Here is a 23,981-nt window from a genome sequence, read left to right as displayed (position 1 = left end):
CAGCAAGGAGACAAAAGCTTATCTCCCTGGCAGGAATGCTGCTTCTGCTGCTTTATTCATAACTGAACCCCAAAAAGCTTGGTCGGTTAGCCAAAGACGGGTAAGCTTCCCCACAGGGGGAATGACCTAAGACAGGCACGATCACTTTTGGGAGGCCCCCCCCAAAAGAAGGACTTGGGGGGCTGCAGCAAAAGGGGGTGATGGATCCTCACTCCTCGGCTTTGACATAGCCTGAGTTCTCATTGTCTGGGAGAAAACCTCCTTGTCTCTCGGTTGCCTTAGTTCCTGTGCTCCACCTAAGCCTGAAACAATGACAGGGTGGTGCAGCTCTGTGCTGAAAAGGGCGGATTCCCCGGGTGATCAGGCCTAAGAAAGAACATGTAAATTACTGTGAAACCTTGTTTGTTTAGAATGCTCTCAGTTGAATGAGAAGGGTCTTAGGAGGAAGTTAGTTTGTTCCTCAGTCTTACAGCTCTTTGACCCCGACTCAATAGACCGGCAGAGTTCTTTGTTTTCTATGGTTCCTTACTTTCCCCTAATGAGTACTGTACTTTACCTGAATTATTATGCAAAATGAGCCCAATAAAAGCAGATATGGACGGTAAACCAGCGCGCTCCCCACTAGGGGGGGTTGCCATTTCGTCCCTACTTCCCCACAGAAACTAGTTTGTCTCTGTGCATGTGTTTTTTCTCACGTGTTTTTCGTCGAGCCATCCACAGTGTTCCGTGATCACTGCTGGCCGGTGACCCACGCAACAGGGGGTGGGGAGAGGAGGAGAGCAGAGGTGCTTCGCGGGCAGGCCTGTGTCTTGTTTTCACTCAGGCCTGCAATGCCTGATGTGGGCCGCAGGGAGCGTGGGGCTGCAGGGAGCATGGGCCTGATCAGGCTGGATGGACCAACATCCCTGCCTGCTCCTCACGGCCACACAACCTAAGGCAGGTGATTCCACTGCACTGAGGCCTGAGAGGCTTCCAACAATGTCCCGAGGTGACGCTGAGAAAGTGACAGTCAGAGAGCACGAGAGAGAGAGCCAGCCTCGACGTGGCCCACAAGGCCGCATGCATGCCGGCCTGTTTCCAGCCATGTGATCAGTTCTGGCTCTGCATGCTGTCCAAGAGCCCTGACAAGTGACCTCCCTCCCTCCTTCCTTCCCTCCCTTTCTTCTTTCTTTCCTCTCTTACCCGCCCTCTCCTTCCTGACTTTCCTTCTGTACTCAAGCAAATTTGAGATTTTTATTCTTTGCAAACACAAAAGCCTTAGCAAAGACTACCCTCCCTTCACATGGTGGTTGCAAGGATTAAATGAGATAAATGTGGGAGTGCTTAATGTGGTGCTGGGGGAGCAAATAGAATTCTTGGAGTGGCATTTCCTGCAATGTGTTTATAAACCCTAATGCCTGTGGGGGCCAAGGGAGGGACTAGGTGAGCAAAACAAGCTCTAGATCAGCGGTGTCAACTTATTTTCACCGGGGGCCACATTAGCCTCACAGTTGCCTTCAAAGGGCCAAATGTAATTTCAACCCCTTAACAGTCAAGGACTAGTTACACTTATACAGTCCTAAAATTATTTCGGCCCTTTGAAAGCAACCACGAGGCTCATGTGACCCCTGGTGAAAATGAGTTTGACACCCCTGCTCTATATGAAAAAGTTCCCTAATACTTACATTTGGAAAACACTAAATGCTATATTCTCCCCTTTAGATTCCTGTTTATTAGCATTTTCAAAACTGAAAAAAATCTTTTCATAAAAGAACATATTTAACTTCCCTTAGCTCTGTGTTTCCCAAACTTACTTGAATGCTGGATTGTTCCCTGCCGTTCCCCATAATGCCATGGGAAGCCCCACCGAGCTGTGGGGCTGCTGTTGCAACAGGAGGAGGCTCGGGAGGGGCTGGCCCAGAGGGCCTCTAAGGCACCTTGAAGCTTCCATCTCTGAGCCTTCATTATTATTTTCCACATTCTCCCAATCTGCAGTAGTGAATTTTCATGATGGATAGGCTCCTCTGTTGCTATGCAGAGCCGCTTAGCACTAGGATTAATGCCTGTGGTCAGAGGTTTTCTCTGACTCTCATAATGAGAATCCCATATTCTCAGTAGGAGAACATCGGGGGCTTTAAACCAGTACAGAACGGATTCTGAGGGTTGGAGCTCTTTCATCCTGAAATCCCAAAGCAAAAAATCTGGAGCTTGAAGATGCATTAGAGTATCTGGGTCCTCATCACTGCCCCACTGGCCATCCAAAACCCAGAGCGGGAGGCGTTTTGGCCAAGGTCACAGACCTCTTTCCACTCATCATCCCCAGACAGCAGATGATGACATAAATATGTGTGTGGAATGGACAGCGTTGACCTCCCTCTGACCACTGCCGCTCTTGTAATTAAGCAGAAATGTTAACATAAATCAAGCGGTCATTCTGCCACTGTTATCTCTAACAGTACATTCTATCTAGGGACGGTAGGAAGGCGTTGCTCTCGGGCCTGCAGCAAGCCGTAAAACCTGCCAGTGCTAATGAACCATCTCTCAAGCCAATTAAGAGAGGAAGCAAAATTGTCTTTAATTAAGGCATCATGCATCCCATGAGCTCTCTCTAACTCATACCCAGGGGGACTAGGGGACCCCTCGGGACCCAGTTGCCATGCTCCCAGAAAGTAGTAAACCAACTCTGTTTAAAATGAAGCCAGCCGGGTATCAGACAGTCTGCACTCTGGTCTGAGCTCTGCCACCGACTTTGGGCAGGTCCTGTCTCATCTCTGGGCCTCAGTTTCTTCACCGGTGAACTCATGGCTCCCCTCACTCACACCCATCAAACACTTTTTGAGCATCTGCTATGTGCTGATCCTTGCTGCTAGGCCCTGGGGTATACACACACATTATGAAGGCTCAGTCTCTGCTCTCTGGTGGCTGCAGGCTCAGTGGGGTCCATGTGATAGGATAAAACTTGCTCAATAACCAGGCCACTGGGAGCTCAGAGACGGCAGTGACCAGCTCTGTTTGTGGGGCTGGGGAATGTTTTCCAGAAGGGGCACAGCTGAGTTGTGAAGAGGGCTAGTGGGATGAAGAGGGGATGAGGAGGCCCTGGGCAGAGAGGAAGGTGTCAGAGACCAACAGGACATGTCTAGAGAACTCGGCTTTACTTAGTGTGGCTGCAGCAACTGTTCTAAGAGTAGAGGGCGGGAGGTGAGGCAGCATGGGGGACAGACAGGCACCAGGGCATACAGAGCCTTGCACGCTGAGCTCAGAAGTTTGGATGTTTTCTACAGGGTTGTTGCTGGACTAATCAGCAACAAAGCTGTATAATTTGGGCAGTGAAGTTAGTCAGTCAGTGATTTACTGGGTGTGTGACTTTGGGCAAATCAGTATCCTCAACTGTGAAATAAGGGTACTACAGTAACCTGATCTGAGAGGACCCAGTGTTCTTTCGGCAGACGACCGCTGAGCACTGGAATTTAGGTTGTAATTTATGGTGCTACCAGGAGAAAGAGAACTGAAGACGTGAGTGCATGAGTGAGTGTGGGGCTGGCTGGTATGCCCCACACAAAGAATTGCTGCTCAGGTGATCTGGAATGCCGCCCATCATGAATGATCTCCGAGAAGAAACGCAGATATGAAATAGTGATCATGAGAACCTCCACATGGTATTCTGCGGAGCACATTTATCCTCACCATTTCTTCTGATGCTCGTAAGTGCCCTGGCAGGTAAGTGCTTGACAACTATTGTGTCCATTATGCAAGAGAAACTGAGCATCAGAGGGCAAGCAAATTCCCCAAGGCTACATAGGAAGGAGGTGCCAAAACTGATAGTGGGCCCCCAGATCCCTGGTCCAGAAAGCTGTCCAGAAAATGCCAGCAAGTGATCTCAGGCAGCTGCGTAAGAAACAGCCAAGGTTCATTAGCCGCACTCTCAAGAGCCAGGGTGAAACTTCCTCCTACGAACTCAGGGGGAGTCTGAATATCCTTCCTCAAAAATACGGCCCCTTTTTCTTCTTGCTTCCACACCATCATCCTATGACTACCAGCTTCCAAGCACCCTCTCCTGTCACCCACCTGTAATTGCCCAGGTAGACTCCATCAGGGTTGAGCATTGGTGCAATCTTGAAGACCAGGTGTTCCCGCAGGGCACGGGCGACTGGGTGCTGGCTTATGAGGAAGTCAATGATCCCTAGGGAAAGAGAAGCATCTGGGTTAACCCCACCATGTTTTAAGAAGGAGGGAACACAGTTTCCTCAGCTCAGAAAACAGTGAGAGCTCGCTATTTGATTTGGGGTCTTTGTTGTTAAGCCACTGTGGGTGTATGGCTATGAATTACGTGCTGCCAATGAATTTTATAAATCTCTCTCTGTTTCCAAGAGATAGTTCAAGCCGTAATATTAAAGCCCCTGGGCAGGATGGAGAGAGCATTTCCTGTGAGGGATCACAGGGGGGACTTCCAAGAAAAGATTGAACTTGAGCTGTGCCTTGGAGGCCCCCCAGGGTTTTGACAGGCAGAGATGGGGGAGGGGCAGGATAAGTTGCACAGTGAATTAAGGCAGCCGAATACCGACATCGAATCGATGACAACGGAGTCAGGGACCTTAGAGATCGACATCCGCAGGCCGCCGATGGGCACACCAGGGAGCCGAGAGACGGGATCCAGTTCAAGTCACATGAGGAGAGAGGCTTCTTCAGTGTTCCCCAACTGCCCCTTCCCCCGCTGGGAGGGTCCTCTGTTCCCGGAGTCCCCCTTGCCGCCATGAATTTAGGAAGGTGGAATTCTCCCTGACTCCCTCCCTCCCACAGTCAGGCAGTCCCAAGTCTCTTCTTTGAATCTAGCAAGGCTGCCCCTGCCCCATCCCTCTGCCTCTCTTCTACTCTGCGCCACCGTCACATCTGGCCTGGACAACAGCAACCAGCTCTGAAATGTGCCCTCAGCACTGTAGCCAGAAGCTTCTCCCTAAAGCGCCGGTCTGACTCTGCCATTCCCCTTGTGGCTACCCTCCCGGCAATGGCTTGTACACATCGACAGGAGAGGGGGTAAAAAACAAACAACTCAGAGCCCTTGCCTTGTCCCTCCTTTTCTCCATGCTTCTGCTTCTTTGTCTAAGACCTTAAAAAAATGGGCAAAATGGCACTCTGGCATCCCACAAGATGACTGTGATGTTGCAAAGTAACAGGAGAGTACAAAACCCTCCCAAAAATCAGAAGCGGGGCTCCATGCCTGCTGGAGAGAGCAGAAAAGGCATCAGGGAGAAAGAAGCTTTGAGTTGGGTCCTGCAGCATAAGGAGGTGTTGACAGACGGACAGGAGGAGGGCAGCGGGGTAATGAAGAACAATCCCATGCCCAGCAGCAGGCACTTAGCTCTTGGAATGATAAACGGCTCCAGAGCACATTCCAGAGCTGCTGTGGCCGGTGAGGGATAGCTCAGGCTTTTCATAGGCCCAGGCTGAGAATCCATGGACAGCCCAAAAGCCACTTGGACATCATTCACTTCTCGTCCGATGTGGCAGTAGACCAGATGCCCTAATTTATTTGTTGGTCTTCATATTAAAGCTGCAGTTTGTCAGTAAACAGGCAGGGTAATGATGCCAGGCACCCTTGTTAGGGGCTCATAATTGCTTAATCTGTCCACTAATTGACCCCAGCTCCCGGGCAGCCCTTCATTAAGAAGCCAGCCTGCACTCAGGGCCTGGCCACACAGCCTCAGAGATTGGCTTCTGAAAACGGAGTGGCTCATTATGATCCATCCTCCTTCACAGATGAACAGATTAATTGGCCTGCCAATTAGGCAGCTAATAAAAGGATGAGAGAAAACAAAGCCAGACCAGAGGCTGCAGCCACCCAGAGCTCCCACTCCCAGTGTGAGGGTGGGCACAGAAAGGAGAGGTTTTAGGCTCAGTTCTTGGCTTGAGGACAGACACGGTTCAGCAGGCATCGTTTCCATCGATCAGGAAATTGGGAGGAGACCTTTCACTCTGCTTTTGGGGGATGGTGGTAAATGGAGAGGAAATACAGGAAAATGTCGGAGAAAGTAAGAGTAGAGAGGAAATTCCATCCCTGGCCATGGGCCAAAAGCATTGCATGGGCCTGGGAAGCAGGAAGAGTGAGGACTTGGGAGCTGTATTTGAATTCTAAGTGGTTCTTAGCTAGAGAAGTTGCTAGCTTTCTCTGACCAGTCTCCTCATATTGATATATGGATAATAATACCTGGTTTGGAACGTGACTGGGTTAGAACTCCCTATTCTAACAGCCTAACTTAGAACCTGAAAATTATAATGTGCTTCAATAAACTCCTATAGATAAAAGGTTGAAAGACATGGAGGGCAGTGACAAACAGAATGGATTTTAGAACTAGGAGTCCTGGACTGGGACATTTACTAATTATGAGGTTAGGGGACAAAGGTACTGAATTGAAAAAGCCAGCAGACAGAGAACCTGGGCCCCAGAGACTGTCAGAAAGTCTCTCGGTCTTCTCTTGTGTTTAAAATTAGGAGAAAGAACTCAGTAACTCTCCAGGATGCATCCCACGCTGACAGTCTGGGATTCCATCTATTTTATTTCTTTCTCCCAAAGCAGAAGAATCCTCATCTGTCAAGTGAAGAGAATAATCTCCCTCCTGCCGGGAGAAGCTATCAACCCCTAAGATCAGCCTCTGCCCCTTCGGTAAACATGTTTGGAAGTGGGAGGAAGCAGGGTGGCAGGAAGACTGGAGGCTGCGGAGCCTGGAGGGGAAGAGGAAACGTGGTGGAGGGTCTGAGAGCAGAGTCGGAGAGCACTGTCCCGTGGTGACACCGGCCTGGCCACGGTGGACCCTGCCAGCAGACCACAGCTGAACACTGTTGTTAGTATTTCTCCAGGTGCCTGATGAATGCCCATTGGTAGACTGGCCCCAGGAATCCATTTGACCTTGATAAAGCATAGGGTTAGGTGAACTGATAATCACTCATTCCACAAACACTCATGGCAAGGTCCACATCATAATCTTGACATTCTGAGATGCAGAAGAGCTCCTGCCTCAGAGGGTGTGTGGTAGGGAAGCAACCCCCATGGGCCCACAGGCGAGGGCTCCGGTGGGAACAGCCCAGGGAGCCATTAGACCCCAGCCAGGGCTCCAGGAGGGACTCGGAGGATGGAGACACAAAGGATGAGCTCAGGGAGCCAGGTGAAAGGGGTGCCAGGAGAAGGGGTCCCAGGTAGGGGGGTTCCTACACAAAGGTCCGGTGGTGAGAAAGCAGATGGCCTGTTTGCTGGCAGACGGCTCTTCCGTTGCAGGGGGCACAGCTCTGTGTTTAATGGGCACAGACTCTGAAGTGGACTCTATGTTTGACTGCCTGTGTGGCCTTAGTTCTCAGTTCCTCAGTTTCCTCCTCAGTTCAGAAGGAGAGAATAATAATAATTACCTTGTGGATTATTGTGAGGATCTCAGTAAATCAACAGAAGTGATGTGTCTGGCACACGGGGCGTGCATTCGTGTGTTGTTTTAGTCACTGCTCTTACTTGGTTTGGCTGAAGGTGTGGGGCTGGGAGGATGATGAGACAGAAGCAGGGGAGGAAAACAGGGACTTGTTGGTCTGGCTGAAGGATTTGAAGGCCGTGACAGAGCATAGGGGGCAGAACCTTGCTCTGGGGAGCGCCCCCTGGAGGCAGCTGGAATGTGGTTTGCAGTAAGTAATGCTACTGGAGGGCAGGATGGAAGGGGTGGGGTGGGGTGGGGTCGGGGGCAGACAAGGCAGAGAGCCAGCAGAAATAAAGAGGCTGCAGCCAGGAACCAGGGTCCATCTGGCCCAGCGGTGACCTGCAGAGGCTCTGCAGGGATCAGGGCCCAGAGTCAGGAGGCTGTGGCAGGTGTGAGGGAAGCAATGTGAGTAGCTGTTGATACCCAGGACAAGCTTATTTTTCCACCACGCCCAAGAGGATCAGAACTCTTTGCTGAAATCATGCAATTTGGGGGAAAGGGGACCCCAAAACCTCAGTTTAAGTCTCTGTCTCCTGGCAGAATGGGGCCTGCACATGGAAATTGGTTCGGTTATAGGAAAATAAGGAAAGGAACCTTTCCTGTTCCTCTGAGATTTGGGGACTGAGGCTTGCACCTGCTCTTTCAGTCTTTCCCCTCCAGGCCATGAGCCCCAGGGGCACAGGGACAGCTCTACCTCTTTGCCACTATTTTCTCAGTGCCGAATTCAATGCCGACCACAGGGGCGTCCTCAATAGGCATGAGTGACAGGCATAAAGAAAGCAGAACCAGTGATAGGAACTGGACCGACCTGCAATGCCATTGACTCCATTTTACAGATAGAAAAACAGTCGGGGTGCTGTTTCTCTGGGAACACAGTGGGATTCAGACTGGGATCTCCTGACTTCAAACCGGGGCTCTCCCCGTGAAGCCAAGATGGGAAGAGCCAGGAGTCTGTTTGCACGTGATTCGCACGTGTGCCTGCATGATTGTCTCTCCAGAGAGTTCTGTATGAGGGTTATTGTTGCTGCTCTCTGCTAACAGTCAGGGTACTGCAGTGCAGGAGCCCAGGCTTGAAGCAAGACAGTTGGGGGTCTCTGCTAGGCCCAAAGTTGGGGAGGTCACATGACAGCAGCCATTCAAGGCTCTCCACTGAGCAGGCACCAGGCTCCTGTCTGCCCACAGCCAAGCCCATGGGCTCCACACTTCGGAGTCACAGGGAGTCTGGACCTGAGGGGCCTGAGGTTCACGAGTCTCAGTCTTACCCTCCTAACCTTAGGGCTGCCCATTTTACAGCTGAAAAGACAGAGGCTTAGGGACATGAAAGGCCCCAAGAGAGCCCCTTAGAGGACCTAGTGCTGTGCTTATGTGAGGCCGTTTGGGATTGGGAGAGAAGAGGGAGAACAGGTGAGGGAGGAAAGCGGCGGGGGCGGGGGGGAGGGAAGGAGGCAGGGGCAAAGCTTACTGCAACATGCGGGAAATATTAGATTGTGCTGTCCTGGTTGGTGGTCTTGGCGGTTGTTAGTGCATGGGGGGGTGTGTGTTTCTGTGGGGTCTCCTTCCTCCTTCCCTCACCCACACAGGATGACCTGCAGTGTGACCTCCCTGAGGGAAGACCTGCTCTATCACCACAGCCTAGGGTCTGGTGGACACCGTGGCCCATGACAGCAGGGCACAGGCCGGGGGCCAGGAGCCCTGCGTCTAGTTCCCACTCTACCAGATGACTTTTAGTGAATCCTGCAGCTATCCTGAAGAGCAGGGCTGAGAGCTGCCCCAAGACCTGGAGGGGTCACCGAGGAGGAGCGAGAGGAGGGGAGAGTTCCTGCCGCTGTCACGCGGAGCACTGACATGCGTGACCTTGCTGAGCCCTCCCAGCAGCTCCACCGGCACCACACGGTGGCCCCTATTATGCCTATGAAGCAACAGAGGCCCTGAGAGTTGAGGACTTGCTGAAAGACCCCAGCAAGGAGGTGGACGTGGCAGGACTCAAACTAGGGCCGGCCCGAGTCCACGGCCTCCGCTACACGCTGCCCCGTGCTGCCCCCCAGAAGGGGGTGTGCCTTGCCCACAGTGTCATTCCATAAATGGAGGTTTAATTAATTCAATCATGAAAAATCTGAATTGTGGAGGAGGCTTCAGTGAAAGAGCAGTCAAGGGACCAGGAGAGAGACCTGGAGTCTAGTCCTGGCAAAACCTTGGACGTGCACTACGGTCTTCGGGGCACGGAGACAGGGAGGGTTCTGCCGACGGCTCTCTCAGGGAGGTGCGAGGAAGCAGGGGAGGCTACCAGTAGAGAAGTCACATGCTTGGGTTTGCTGCCCAGTAAAGGTTGGAGGAACCGTGCCTGGCCGGCAAAGCGTTCAATTAGTGCTGCCTCTTCCCGTACCCAGTAACATGTATTTAGTTCTTACTGAACTCCAGATACTGTTCTGAATGTTGTGTGAATATTAACTCTTTAATCCTCACAACAGCTCTCTGAGGCAGGATTTCTATGATAATTTCCCTTTTGAGATAGAGGCATGGAGGCACGGGAGGTGAGGGGACATGCAAGGTCACCCTGCACTGAGGGCAGGGGCTGGGATCCAACTCCAGGCAGTGCGGCTCCTGAGTCGGTGCTGCACCCACTCTGCCATGAGGGAGGCAACGCTGAGCTCCTTGTTGCAGCTGATGAACAAGGACAGTCTGGCTTCGCAGAGGCCAGGAGGAGGGTTCGGGGCAGCAGCAGGGTGGCGAGAACCATCCACCCCGCCACCAGGCAGAGCCTCGAGGAACTCACAGCCCTGCCTCCCTCACCTCCACCGGCTCCCCGAGCTCTGCGGTGACAGGACTTCACTCTGCTCCCAGCAGCAGGTGTGCCAGCAGCTCGGCGGCAAGAACCTTGGTCCCAGCCAGATGGGATGGCCAGGCCCCACATGTCGGTTGCCCTGCTCAAGGTCACCGAGCCAGTTAATGAGGAAGAAGTTAACAGAGCCGAAGGTATCTCAGACATCATCCTGCCGGGTCTGGGGCCATCCTGCCCTCCCGTCAAACAGGTGGGCAGGGGAGGGGACCCAGGAGAAAGCTGAGCCTGAGGAAGAAAGTTCAGCTGAGTCCAGTGGGGCTGTGCTCGGGGCTGTCCCCAGGGGGCTGAGAGACGCTTGGGAAAGACTGTGCCTTAGTCTGTCTTTGGCAAAGGGGGAGAATGATGCCTGGCCCCAGCCGCCTGAAGCGGGAGGAATCGTGTGTCTCAGAGGTCAGCCGGAGACAGGGAAAGACAAAGGCAGGACTGGGGGGATGGTCCTACGTGGCATCTGCTGCGAATCAGCCGTGTGGCCTGGGGTAAGCCACTTTACTTCTCAGGGCCTCCACATCTCTTCTGTAAAACACACATTGATTATTGTGGGGAGTCCAGAGTGCTGTGTTTTTCTAAGCACCAGCTTGGCCTTCTAGCATTTCTTATTGCTGAGTAGGGTGTGCATAGACTTGTGAGACCAGATTTAAAGACCCCTCTGCCTCTCTGGCTTTATGACTACGAGGCTCCTCTTTCTGAGCTCAGATTTAGCATCCCAAAGCCAACACAGCATGTGTTCCTCACAACAGCCCCTGAGATAAGCAAAATAATGCCCACTTTACAGATGTAGAAAAGGGCACTGGCAGACCCAGAGCTAGGCCTCAAATAGCTCATGGTTTAAAGGGGAAAAAACAAATATAACTCAAAAATATAACAAATCAGGTAATAAAGGTGATTATCAGGTAACCCACAATGCAGCAATGAAGGAGAGGGCTGCAGGAAGTAGGCCAGAGACCCACAGAACATCTGAAATAAACCTTGGGAGATAGGAGGTGTCTGCCAGGTGGCGAGGAGCGGCAGGCCAAGGAGCAGTGGGTGCAAAGGCCCAGGGGTGGAGAGAGGATTGTCCATTCAGGGATTAAGCTGTGTGGGGCTGGGATACATTGGGTAGGCCAAAAATTTTGTCTCTCTCTTTTTTTTTTTTTTTTTTTTTTGGTAAGGTGGCTCTAGTAGCACTTAGTTGTCTTTAACTTCATTCAGAAAAATTTTGTTAGATTGTATTGTGACAGCTGTCATATCAGCATGCATTAAAAAATCAAAATTGAATTTTTGTGTAACCAATTTAAAAATGAAGATGGAAGAAAATGCACAACATTTTGGCCTATTATGCTTTTTTATTTTAAGAAAGGTAAAAACACAAAAAATAGATTTGTGCAGTGTATGGAGAAGGTGCTGTGACTGATCCAACGTGTCAAAAGCGGTTTGCCAAGTTTTGCCCTGGAGATTTCTTGTTGGATGATGCTGCTCCACGGTCCGGTAGACCAGTTGGAGTTGATAGCGATCAAATCAAGACATTCATTGAGAACAATCAATGTTATACCATGTGGGAGATTGCCCACATACTAAAAATATCCAAATCAATAAAGTTCGTTATTGGTGAAAATGAAAAACATGTCTTTTATTTTACGGAAAAAAACCCATATGGACTTCTGGGCCAACCCAATAATGAGGCTGAGGCCCGAGAAAGTGGCAAGAGCCAGATCACGATGGGTCGTGAGTGTCCCACTGAGGAGTTTGGAGTTCATGTCGAGGAGCTGGAGGGGAGGCGCTGACAGGCTCTGCCACGGAGTAGATGCTGACTGAAAGCCTGCCGGGCAGCACTGATTCCATCACCTTGGCCCCGAGCGGGTTCCTTTTCGGAAGAGCAGGGTGAACAGAGACAGCACCCAAGCTCTACTCGACTCTGTGCCTCAGGCCTCGCCTGTAAAATGGGGCGGTGACCCTGCCCTCTGTCTGCTGCGCACAGAGGAGGTGGGCGTGGGAGTTGAAGCTCCCCGAGTTGACAGTATTGATGATAAGGCTACTGCCTTTTTACAAACAAGGACAAAACAGTTGCATCCGATCAGCTGGGGGAACAGGTCTGCTGCCAAGTTTAGTAACAGACAGATGGTTGCAGTGAAGGGGTTGGTAAAGCCAGGAGGGACCTGGGAGAGGTTGTTGCAAGGACAGAGCTGGAAGGGGGAGAGGCTGCAAGTGCGGATGCCAGGGAGTGAGCTAAGGAGACTGGAGCCAGGAGCTGGGACCCCCCAGCTGTGCCTCTCCTGAGCTGCTGGGCTCTGGGCGGTCAGTTCCTCTCCCTGAAACCGTCTCCTTGCCTGAAACACGGGTGGAGGCAGTCGTGCCCAATCCCAGCACCGGAAGAATGTGAGTGGGGAAAATAAACCCCATGTTTATTTGCACAGTGCCTTACAGTACAAAGCAGATTATCTGCTTCATCTTCTCAGATTCCCACGAGGAAGGAGGGACATCTGCTGAGTGTCTGCTGTGTGCCAAGTACAGGACTAGGTGTTTGTTTACACTCGTCTCATGCCAGCTCCATCACAGCCTTCAGACAGGAATTGTTTTCCTAATTCGTTTTACATTTGGAGAAACTGAAGCTGCACTGCGAAAATGTGGCAGAGCCAGTATCTGACCCCAAGGTTGTCTGACGGCAATTCACCAGACACTTCCACGGCAGCGTGCTCCCGCCTCAAACTCCACAACCTGTCTTTCCCTGCCCCTTTGGCCTCATGGTCACTTCAAGACTAAAATGAGATAAATTACTTAACTTCTCTAATCTTTGGTTTGCTTATATGTAAAAATATAGTTTGTATCAGTTTCTCCGACATTGAAACACTCCTATAATGAAAATAAATTAAATCAAATTAATAAAACTAAAATAAAATCTGTATTTCATTTTACATATCACAGTGCTTGGCACATGTAGAGTACCGTGTGCTTCACATATAATGCACCCACTAGAGAAGCAGAAATGCAAAAGCACAGTCGGGAACGTGGGGCACTGGGAACTCTCACGCACACCGCTGCGGCGGAGAAACGCCCAGTACGATGAGATGCCCCTGTCTCGTGGCCCAGCAATCCCAGGCCCTGGTTCACTCCCCTAGAAAGGATTTGCACTTGTGCACAGGTGGCGCGTGTGGGAACATTTGTATCAGCGTGGTTTGCCAGAAAACACACAGTAAACAGCTCGGGTGTCTGCCTCAGGAGAGCAGCTGGGTAAGCTGAGGCACAGACAGACATGGAGCAGATACACGGTGAAAACACGTGAGCAACAGCTACCTTCACTGGCAGGGATGTCGGGTGAAAACCAGTGTCAGCACATACAGAACGATACCAGTTTTATGAAGTTCAAAACCATGTAAAACTAAAACATACATTGTTTAGGGAAGCGTCCATGTTCACTAGAACTGTTAAGAAAAATCAATACAAGATGCAAGCTGATGGTTATTCGTGCGAGGGGGAAGCTGGGAAGGAGGACAAGGATGTAAAAGGAATTGACAATATTCTGCTTCTTAAGCTGGGCATTCATTAAATTGTTATTTACATTGATATACTATTTACTGAGTATAGATTGCTGACTGATACATATACATGCATGCACATATATGCTTTACATTGCTGAATAAGTGCATTTTAATGAAATATTTAATAATAAAATGTTATTATTAAGAGATATACTTGAGAAGAGAAATTACATCTTATTTATCTCTGGTTGTCTGATACCAGGGATGCTTCCTTGCTCATGGTAGGTATTTAAAAGGTTGTTTGTTAAGTGAATAATTGAATAAATAACTAAGTAAAAATTTTTAGTGAGGAATTCCCCAGTTCACTGCCCGCCCTCCCACCACACTGGGCTGGGGCCAGAGGTGCTGTTGGTGTGCACGCCACGGGAAACAAGCGACAGGGCGCTTGGGAGTGGAGAGGACTCTGCACGGCTCATCCTCGGCAGAGCACACGCTAGAGGACGGCAGTCAGTCCTACCCTCTCGTTCGTGCGTCATCCGTCCGTTCATTCATCTGCTCGTCCATCCATACATGTAGTCAACAGTCATTGACAGTAAATCCTAGTGAAGGTCAAGTGTAATCTCTTCAGAAGTGAAGTAGATTCTCCTCCAAGAAAAGGATTCTGTGTTACCACGCTGTCCCAGAGACCACCACGGCGCCCCCAGCGGACCTGGGCGCAAGCGCGGGATGCCCGCGGGAGCCTGCTGCTCACCTTGGCACACAAATGAGGAGGGCGTCTCCCCGGGGTGGACGCGTCCCGTGATGAACACCACCTTCTGCTCTGCTCCTTCCTGAAGATTGTCTGTAAGGCAAGGTAAAAGAAGGTTGCTAAGGAAGGCAAGGAAAGCTGAGATGAGAGGTTGGTATGTAGGAAGGGGGAGAGCAGGAAATGGGCTAGGTGCTTTATACTTATCTCTAAAATCATTGGGTTAGAACCATTAACGTCCAGCCATTGCCGACTAATGTAATTATGTCTCCGGCTACCCAATATTAAGAGACTATGTCCTGTTCATTGATGCACATGATTATATTAATATTAAAGTCATCTGAAGAGGTCATATGAGGAATAAATCCCAGACCCACTGACTATTACCCTGGGCAAGCTGTGTATCCATTCTGAGTTTAATTTGCTGATCTGTAAATGTGAATAATAACATTTACTTCATAAGGTTGTAGTAATGATTAAACAAGCTAACATATTGCCTAGTACACAGTAAATAGTCAGTAAATAATGAAGTAAAGAAGGTAGTTCTTGTATTAGTAATAATAGCAGCTGGCCTTTAATTAGCTCCTTTTGTATCAGACACATTATACACATTATTTATAATCCTTACCGAAACATGTGCATTAATACTCCTTTTCATAGAGGCAGAGACTGAGTCTCAGAGAGGTTCTATAACTTGTTCAAGAACACGCAGATAACAGGTGGGAGAGAATAAAAGACAACGAAGGGGCTGCGAACTCACAGAGGGCTAGGAATCATTTGAATTCCCATCATTTGGAATTACTCCATTGATTGTTCATTACTTCAGGCAATCAGTAGAGAACCCAGAAGGATCGTGCCTTAGTGGTCCTTCTAGACTACTCTAGACTGCCGAAGTTTAAAAATCAATCTTAAAAGGATCAAAACTGAACAAAAGAAACTTAATTGCCTGCTATGTAAAGTCCAACTCTCTTTAAGGGAAGATAACAGAATCCAAATGTTCAACCATGTATAATCCACAAAATCCAGCTCCAAGAGAGAAATTATTAGACATGCAGAGAAGTAGGAAAATGTGGCTCTGAATCAGGGTCCAAGCTCTTGCTGCATCTACAGCAGTCTCACTTGCATAAAAAAAAAAAAAAGATTAGCTGTTGTGCAGATACTATGAGACAAGAGCAGCAGCCAGGAGTGGCCTTCCCAGAAAGAAGGGGCAGGAGGAGGGTACACATCCATGGACAGAGGAAGGGCTGATTGACCCAGAACAGAACGGTGACCTGTAGTGAATTCAGGAATGAACACTGAGAGAAGTTGGATTAAAGGATTCTGTTTATGTTACAGGATGAGCTGGAGGGAGGGGTGCAGTTAGAAATAATGAATAGGATTTCAGCTTCTGGAATGCTAGAGGTAGGTTATGTTGAATGCTCTTTATGATCCCAACTTTTGATGTACTGATGTCAGAGACTAAAATAAAAACTAGTAACTATTATGCCTAGTTCTAAGGGCTTGGAACTTTCTTGGTCCTTTGAGGTAACCAGGAGAGGTTGCAGTCACTGCTTCCTTAATAAGACATATAATGGAGTCAGTATGCTTTTGAGAACTCACTGTGTACTCAGCTCTACATTAGGCACCTTTAGGAACAAACAGAGAAACAAGACTCACCTTTTCTAAAGAAGATTATGATTTAAAAGAAGAGTTAGACACCTGAACTTCTCCTAGATGGAATATAAGCTCCTCAAGGGAGAAATGGTGACTTTCATTCTGTATTTTTAATGTCTTTCCCAAGACCCTGCATAGAGTAGGTGCTCAGAAACTGTCAAATTAATAAATAAAAATACTCACATAGATCATGGCTTATAAACAAATTTAGATACACATTATCTTATTTACTCTTCATCATGCTTCTGTGACCTGCAGAGTATTGACCCCATGCACAAGTGGGAGAACCAAGGCTCGTGGATGGAAGAGACATACCCAAGGTCATACAGCTAGCTGAGGTGGTCAGGCCTTGGCTCCCAGCCCAGTGCCCCTCTCACCACCTTATCTGTCTCCTCCCGGATCCACTAACAAAGGGATTCTACATCCTCTGCATTTCCATCTATAATGTACACAAAAGAGTTTGGATTTATCCATTATTCCAGGTAGAAGTTGAAATATTATCTTAGTATTTATATTGCTTCATCCTTTAAAATAAAACGCCACGAAGCCTTTTTAAAAAACACCGCTGAACATTGACCCCATCTATCGTGGCAGTTCAGAAATGAGTAACAGCATTTCCGGGGCCCTCGGTGAAGGCTACCTTTATGGATGTCTCCCCTGACCCAGTATCAACTCAATTGAATTCAGCATTTCTGCTGACCTCAGGAAAATGCAAAACGGGCATTCTATTTGCACACTAATTTTACTGAGCTCCAGCGTCTTCATAAAATGATAACGTGGGGCTAATAAAAAATCAAGCATCTCGGATGCTAATATAAGCAAATGTTGATGCAGGCAGGTAACAAACTGCTTTGTCATTTAGGAAGCCGTAAAAGAGCATAATAATCATCTTTAGGCAAAATGGATGGGTCGCCTTTGCTTAGCTTTTAGCTTTCATTTGCAAAATCAATTTAAGGTAATGTCACTGCTCCGAGGTGGTGTGACATGGGACGCCCCCCCCACCGCCTCCTGTCACCAAATCCCCAGACTAGTGCAAAGCCAATTACACATATTCTTGGAGGAGGGAGCAGGGAGGATGAAGGAAGTGTGCTTGAACAAAGCCAGAGTGGAAAAGAAGCTGAACAATGAGGACAAGGACAATTCATCAGGGATGGTAGACCTGGAAACACAGGGAGGGTGTCACTCAAGGGTACAAGGCCCCCTTTGAGTGGAACCAGGACAGCCCTACCAGGCTCCTTAGTTAACAGAAGATGTTTGAAGTGAGGTGTGCTTATGTAGCATTTCAACACACACACACTGGTTTGTCATTATATCCCTCTGTCATCATCTACTACGTCCTTATTTGTAAAATATTTATTGAACACCTACCTCTTCAGTGTCCAGGCACTAGCTATTAGTATCTTCATTTCGCAGAAAACCAGGGTGGGAGACAATCAGTGACTTGTCCCAGCTCTTCCAGCTAATAGCTGGCAGAGCCTGAGTCCCCACCCAGGCAGTCTCACACGACAACCTGTGTTCTTACCCTCTAAGTCATTCCACCTCCTGTGGAGGAGGATGAAAATATTATCCAGTTGTAATAGTAATTAAATAATGTTTGTTCAGCACTTATTCTGTGCCAAGCATTTTACATGCATGATCTTATTTAATTTTCATGACAACCAGTGAAACATCTACTATTTTTACCCCTATAGTATAGAGATTAGGAAATTGAGATCTGGAAAGGTTAACTGGCTTGTCTGAACCTGCATGAGTTGCAAATGTGGGAGCCAGCTCTCCTATGTTCTTTATGAATCTCAAATTTACATTCTTAACCACTATGTCATATCATCTCTTGAAGATTAAAATAGGGTCATTGGTGTGGTCTTAAAAATACACCCACAAATTCTTTGTTTGCCTCCTCCCTTCAAAAGGTAGAAATGAACTCTGGCCCCTCCCATTCCCTCCCATTCACTGAGGGCTGGACTTAGAGATGTGCTTTAACAGAAAGGATCCTCTAGAAGGGGTGGTGCTCACTTTTGAGATTAGGGTATAAAAAGGCTGTGGCTTCTGTCCTGTGTGCACTATCTCTCTCAGGAGTCACTTGCTCTGGGGGAACCCAGATACCATGACATAAGGACACTGAGGCAGCCTGTGAGGAGGCCCACATGGGGAGGCTCACGTGGGGAGGCCCTGCAACCAGCCAAAACCACAGGAGTGAGCTCGGAAGGGGCCTCCAGTCCCAGATGACTGAGCCCTGGCTGACAGCTTACTGCAACCTCATGAAAGACCCATTGCATTCCTGATCCACAGAAATGGAGAGATGGTAAATGTTAAATATTTTTAGATGCTGAATTCTAGAGTAATTTGTTAAGTAGCAATAGATAACTAATTAATCTTATCTATTGATGCCAGCCTGAGTGAGGACCAGAGCCAAACCCTGTGCCAAGATGAAGAGCCTCAAATGCTCTGGTCAATTATCGGTGGATCTGTGGGTGGTGAAGGTACTAGAAGATGCCAAGGGGCCCCAAAGCACACTATCTGGGCCCTCTAAGGACAGAAATCTTCAATCTTCTAAAATTTCTCATTATCAGTTTGGTTTCCCTAGTTCTCCTAACAATAACTTGTCATGAAGAGTGAGGTGTTATGTGCAGTTTCTTACATCTAAGCCTTTTTCATTTTCTAAGAGAATTCCTTCATAACTATTTCTAAACCAGACCAGTTACAGCCTTTTCTCCAATACCCCAGGGCCCCAAAAAGTCTGCACAACTACCAAACTGGAGAAAAAGAAATCCTGATACCAGTAACAGCATGGCTACCTGGTGTCACTTTAAGGGCCCACTCAAGACTAGAACAGCCTTGTCACTGGTGCACCGTGTCAACACCATCCTGTTAGTCCATCTCTCACCTGGCCACCAAGGTGGAACTTCTAAAACACACATGGTAGCATACCCCTCCCCCTGCTTATAGCCCTTCAGCGGGACTCTGCCATCCTCCAGGCAAGTCCAGCCCCCTTCCCCTGGCATCCCCCGTCTCTGGTGGCCCCTGCACAGACCCGAGCTGCAGCTCCCCTCGGCAGCCCCCTGAGCAGGCCGCGCTCTCCCGCAGCTCCACGCCTCTGTGTTTTCCTCTCTCTCCCGGAATGCTGGCCCCATCTTGTCTGTCTGGCTCACTCCTACTCAGCCTTCCAGACTCTGCTCTGATGTACCTTTTCTGAGAAGGGAGGGGAGAAACAAACACTCATCCAGGACTTGTCCTTGGCCAACCTTGGTGTTAATGTTGTATGTGATTCCATCAGCACAGTAATTCTGTGCTTCCCCCTACAAACTTCGTCATGTTGAAGGTCACCTAAGGATATCCTTCTGTGGTTTGATACTGACAATGAAGGGAGATTGGAGATTTGAATTTTAGTGAGAACATGCTGAAGGCGCAGAATTTCTTGTATATAATTTTATGAGAAAATGTAGGAGGTATCAGGAGAGCTTTTGGGGGGCAGTGGAGAACCAGTGAATGTGGCTGAACAGAGATGAGCGTTGGCTCAGCCGCGTTGAAGAGGGGGAATCCCACAGCAGCAGGAGCTGAGTAAGGGATACTGAGCAGATCACTGGCTCCCGTGTGTCTTCTGTCCCCTGAGAGGGCCAAATGGAAAGCCAGCTGGCTTCCTGGCAGCTGGACCAGGAATCATACCCAGGCCCCACACAGATTATTGACTGTGAGGTCTTGGGCAAGCTACTTACACATTCTGAGCCTCAGTTCCCTGTAAAATGAGAACAATAATTCCCAGCTCACAAGATAAACCTTAGAGCAAGAGACTTTAAGCCCCTGCCCTGGGTACTGAGCGACAATCCCCAGGAAGATGGTTTCTCAGCACCACTGATGTCTGGGCCTGGGTAACTGGGCAGAGGTGCTGAGTATGGAGGACATCTAGCAGTATCTTCAGCCTTTACCCACTCGATGCCAGGAACACCCCTCCACCCAGTTATGACTATCAAAAATAGCTTCAGACCTCACTAAATGTCCCCTGTCTCCTTGGAGACAAAATAGCCCCTTGTTAAGAATCAGTCTCCTATAAGAATATTTTACTTTATTCGAATTGGCCTTGTCATTAGCTTATGAAGAAAACTTCAATTTCTTAGATTTTATACCTTTGCCCCAAGTCCTCCAAAAAGCCTTTCCAGACAGCTCCAGACCACAGTGGCTTCACCCTCCTCTGAACCCACAGAGCTCGTCTGGACCCCTCATCTGGTTGTAGATCATTTGCTGCCTTGCTCAGGAAGGACCGGAAGCTGCAGCTCTGCTCTGCTCACTGCCCAGCATCTGGTCTTCTTGAGAAAACAGTCGTGCTGGCAAAGTTTATTTTCGGTTCTCCCTAGCACTGCTTCTCTGGGCCCCCTTCTCTCACCTAAGTTCACATCTCCCATGGCCTTAAATCTCATATCTAGGTGCTCCAGGGTTAGGGATTGGATGCTCTACACTGGCTGAGACAGGAGAAGAAAATGGGGATTTCCATCGACAAGCATATGCTCATACGGAGAAGTGAAGCAGGAATTCTGGAATTTCAGGCCTTTGGGACAAGGAGCCTTTCTGGTAACCTTCACTTGTCTACCACATATTAAAACCCTCTTTTGGCTTTAGAAAGCAGCAAAGAGGCCTCTGGCTTACAGGAGATCCATAGAGGCCATCAGAACTACAAAGCATGGGGAGTTGCTGAGTAGAACATCCTCTTTGTGGAGATGAGGGGAGATACCCAGAAAGGACAGTGGCTTGTTTTGGGCCACACAGAGTGTTCAACCAGATCTGGAATGCAGGACGCAGAGCTCCAAAGTCCAAGCGGCCTCCTCCCCTGGCACGGGGCTGCCTCGGGCAACATTCCTGCAGGCTGATGCCTGGGAAGCGCCCAGTGGATGCCTGCCAGTCATGTGAAGGAAAGCCGGAAAGCCAGAAAGCAACAAGCCTGAGACGCAGAGAGCTAGGGCCAGAGGCCATCACTGTCACCTTGACCAATACAGGAACAGAGCCTCTCTTTTCCTCCCCTCCTCAGACAGGTCGCCCCCACTGGCCTCAGCAGTTGATTAAGCCTCCTTGCTGCCAGACAAGCACTCCAGGCCTGGGGGCAGGTAGAAGGTGGTCTTCTGGGGGTCCAGCCAGTGGCAGCAGGGCTCTTCCTGCCAAAGTCTATCTTGTCCCAGCACCCTCCACTCACCCCCAGAGTATCGGAACCACAGCTATCTACTCAGCAGCTTCTGAGGTCGGGTCTCCTGGGAAACAGACTGAGGAACTCTGAGAGCTGGTCGGGAGCCTCTGTGGGGATTGCTCTCAGGAACACCTGTGAGAGGTGTGAATTAAGCAGGATTGAGACAGTCTCAACAGTGACTTTGATGAATCCTGCAGGGAAGCTCAGGGCCAGAAGGGCCCTTCACAGCTGTCCCAGGAGGCTCTAGGGCTGGCTCCGTGTCCTACACTGACTGGATACTGGGAGTGGGCCTCCCCAGAGCAGGGTGGTAACTTCAGGCAAGGCTGCTTCCTGGGGCTGTGTAGGATTTCCCGGGAGGCCCTCAGCTGTGAGCTGCCAGCCACCGGCACTCCCCGGAGCTGGGGGAGTGGGTCCTGAAGGGGGATAAAGGCGGCACACACAGTGTTTGCTGCCCCAGCCTTCGCTGAGGCAGCCTAAGAGAGCAGGGCAGCAAAAGACAAGAGGCCAAGGACAAAGGACTTCCTTCTTTTAATTTCAATTTAATGCATATTCTATAACACTGACCACATGCCAAACTTCCGTCTGGTCCCTGGGGACATGGGGAGAGGGGAGTGAGACATTGACCCAGGAGCTCAGAATAGTGGAGAAGACAGATGAAGGGTGGCTGTGTGGTTATAAACTTGAATTCTAGAGGCAGATAGAAGGAGGGTTAAATCCAAGTCCTGACAGGCATGTCCTTGAGATCTGAGATTATTTATTTCCTTACCTGCCCAATGAGGATAATAATACCAACCTCATAGGGATCATGTAAGAATGAACTGAGCTAATGCATCAGGCCCATGTATTAGACCAAATGTGTTCCAAATGGTATGTACTACAGAATGGCAACTTGTACGTCACTTGGTCCAACTGCCTGTTCTTGCAAATGCAGACACTGAGGTCACTAGACTCTACACAACACTACGGCCATGACTTTGCCCATCTTTCTTCAATTTGTATTCCTGATGCCTCACATACTGCAGGTGCTCAATAAATACTCATGTAATAGTTGTAGAGTGAGCGCCTGTTGCTCTTGGTTGAGTGCATCAGGCTAGAACGGGTGCCCAGGCTTTCCCTACTACACACTGTGCCTTTTGAGTTGTCTTCCTGCCCCTGGAAACAGCTCACCAGGCTCAGTTTCAGGCTTATTAGCAAATGCAAATCAAATTATGCCACGACCTTTGGAAACAAGGACAACAAAAACAGTTTCCCCAGGAAAAGAGGGAGGGAAGAGGTGAAAGCTGGGATGAAAGTCGAAGACAATGCATTCCAATCAAACTTGATAAATATGGAAATTAAAGCAGCTAAACAGTTGGCTTTGACAAATGACTTCTCAGTAATGGATTTTCCACAGTGAAAGGGGAGAGTTCAGCCCGCCTGAGTCACAGGAGAGCCCTCTCCTGCCTCCCAGGCAGTGCGTGGGATGCTGGGAGGTGGCAGAGAACTAATTCTTCTTTTAATAGGTGCTATTTACTGAGCATCTGCTAGCTGCTAGCCTCAGCCTCCATCAGCTCTGTGAAAGGAGACAGTCCCTGTCGCATGGATAAGAGAGCCCAGGTAAAGGCTAGTAAGGGCCAGATTCACAGACTGCAGAGCCTGGTGTTGCTGAGGGGCCAGAGTAACCAGCTTTTGAGGAACATCAGTCCCTCCAGTGCTTTTATTGCCCTCTGTGTAGTAGGGGGGAGGATTGCTTACAAACTCAACAGTCACTGCTTTTAGTTGTTTTTCTTTTTTTAATCCTGCCGTACAGTCTTTGCAGTTTCTTTCTCCCCTACTGGAGCTGGCATGGTGGTGGGGTTCACAAAAGATCTGTCCTTTAACTTGCCATGTGGCTCCAGAGGGCCCCCTTCCCTGTGCCTGCCCTCCTCCGGGGCCCCTGTGGAGCAAGCCCTCGGTCAGCCAGGGAGCAGAAAGGAGCTGTCAGACTGTAGTTCCCTGCAAAGGACAAGACAATTGTCACTGTAAGCACTGAATTTGAGGTGGGGTGGGGGGTGGAGGAGGTTAGTACTGAGCGGGAGATAACCAGAATAACTGCTATAACATTGATGATTCTAATGGGTTCTAATTCAACAGTCAGAGGAGAAGTGGCAGAAGAGGAACAGGCTTTGAGCCTTTCCCGTGTGCCGGTATTTTTCTTACAACATGACCTCGGTCCACCACACCCGGTGAGACCCGCATGGTTTTCCTCGTGTGGCAGACAGGCAGTCTGCGGGCGAGTGGGTGGCCCAGGGCCAACCCGACTCCGGGTGCGAGAGTGGCAGCTGGAATTTGAACCCCGTCTTTCTTCTGACATCTCTAAAGGGCAAAGTTTATTCCCAGCTTCACAGGATAAAAAACCGTTCTGTAAGCCCACATGTGTGGGCAGGAGCACGCAGCTGCTTCTACTCAGATTCCTGCCAGTTCTTGAGTTTGTGTACAAAGTTATCAGAACCAAGGTGCACACAGAAATTCAAGTTGAATTGTTCACGCTCTTGGAAAGACACTGTTAATACCATTTCCCCAAACAGAGAACCGATATTTATGAGCGCCCAAACACCTTCAGAAAAAGCGTGTCTTGGTAGGGCTGGGAGTGATGGGATCGGGGCCCTGGGCCCAGGCCGGCCTCGCCCGATGCTGGAGGAATTTAGGTTTGAACAGTGTGCTCCCCTCCCTA

At 49.3% G+C, this 23,981-nt stretch overlaps 1 protein-coding gene across 2 annotated transcripts in view; it reads right to left on the bottom strand.

Moving 5' to 3' along the window:
• LOC123831221 (BEN domain-containing protein 5) overlaps positions 1–23,981 on the bottom strand; it is a 237,458-nt gene that overhangs the window by 111,124 nt on the left and 102,353 nt on the right. For both annotated transcript variants that reach the window (XM_045858033.1, XM_045858024.1), the window contains exons 4-5: positions 14,473–14,562; positions 4,045–4,159 (exon numbers count right to left, since the gene is read on the bottom strand). In XM_045858033.1, the coding sequence (XP_045713989.1) occupies positions 4,045–4,159; positions 14,473–14,562 (205 nt within the window). The remainder of the gene's footprint in view (positions 1–4,044; positions 4,160–14,472; positions 14,563–23,981) is intronic.

The sequence above is a fragment of the Phyllostomus hastatus genome, unplaced genomic scaffold, assembly GCF_019186645.2.
Source record: "Phyllostomus hastatus isolate PE091 unplaced genomic scaffold, TTU_PhHast_1.1 phas_contig_147, whole genome shotgun sequence".
NCBI classification, from domain to species: domain Eukaryota; kingdom Metazoa; phylum Chordata; class Mammalia; order Chiroptera; family Phyllostomidae; genus Phyllostomus; species Phyllostomus hastatus.
The sequence above is the reverse complement of the archived record's forward strand: the minus strand, read 5'-3'. Positions and strand labels throughout refer to the sequence as shown.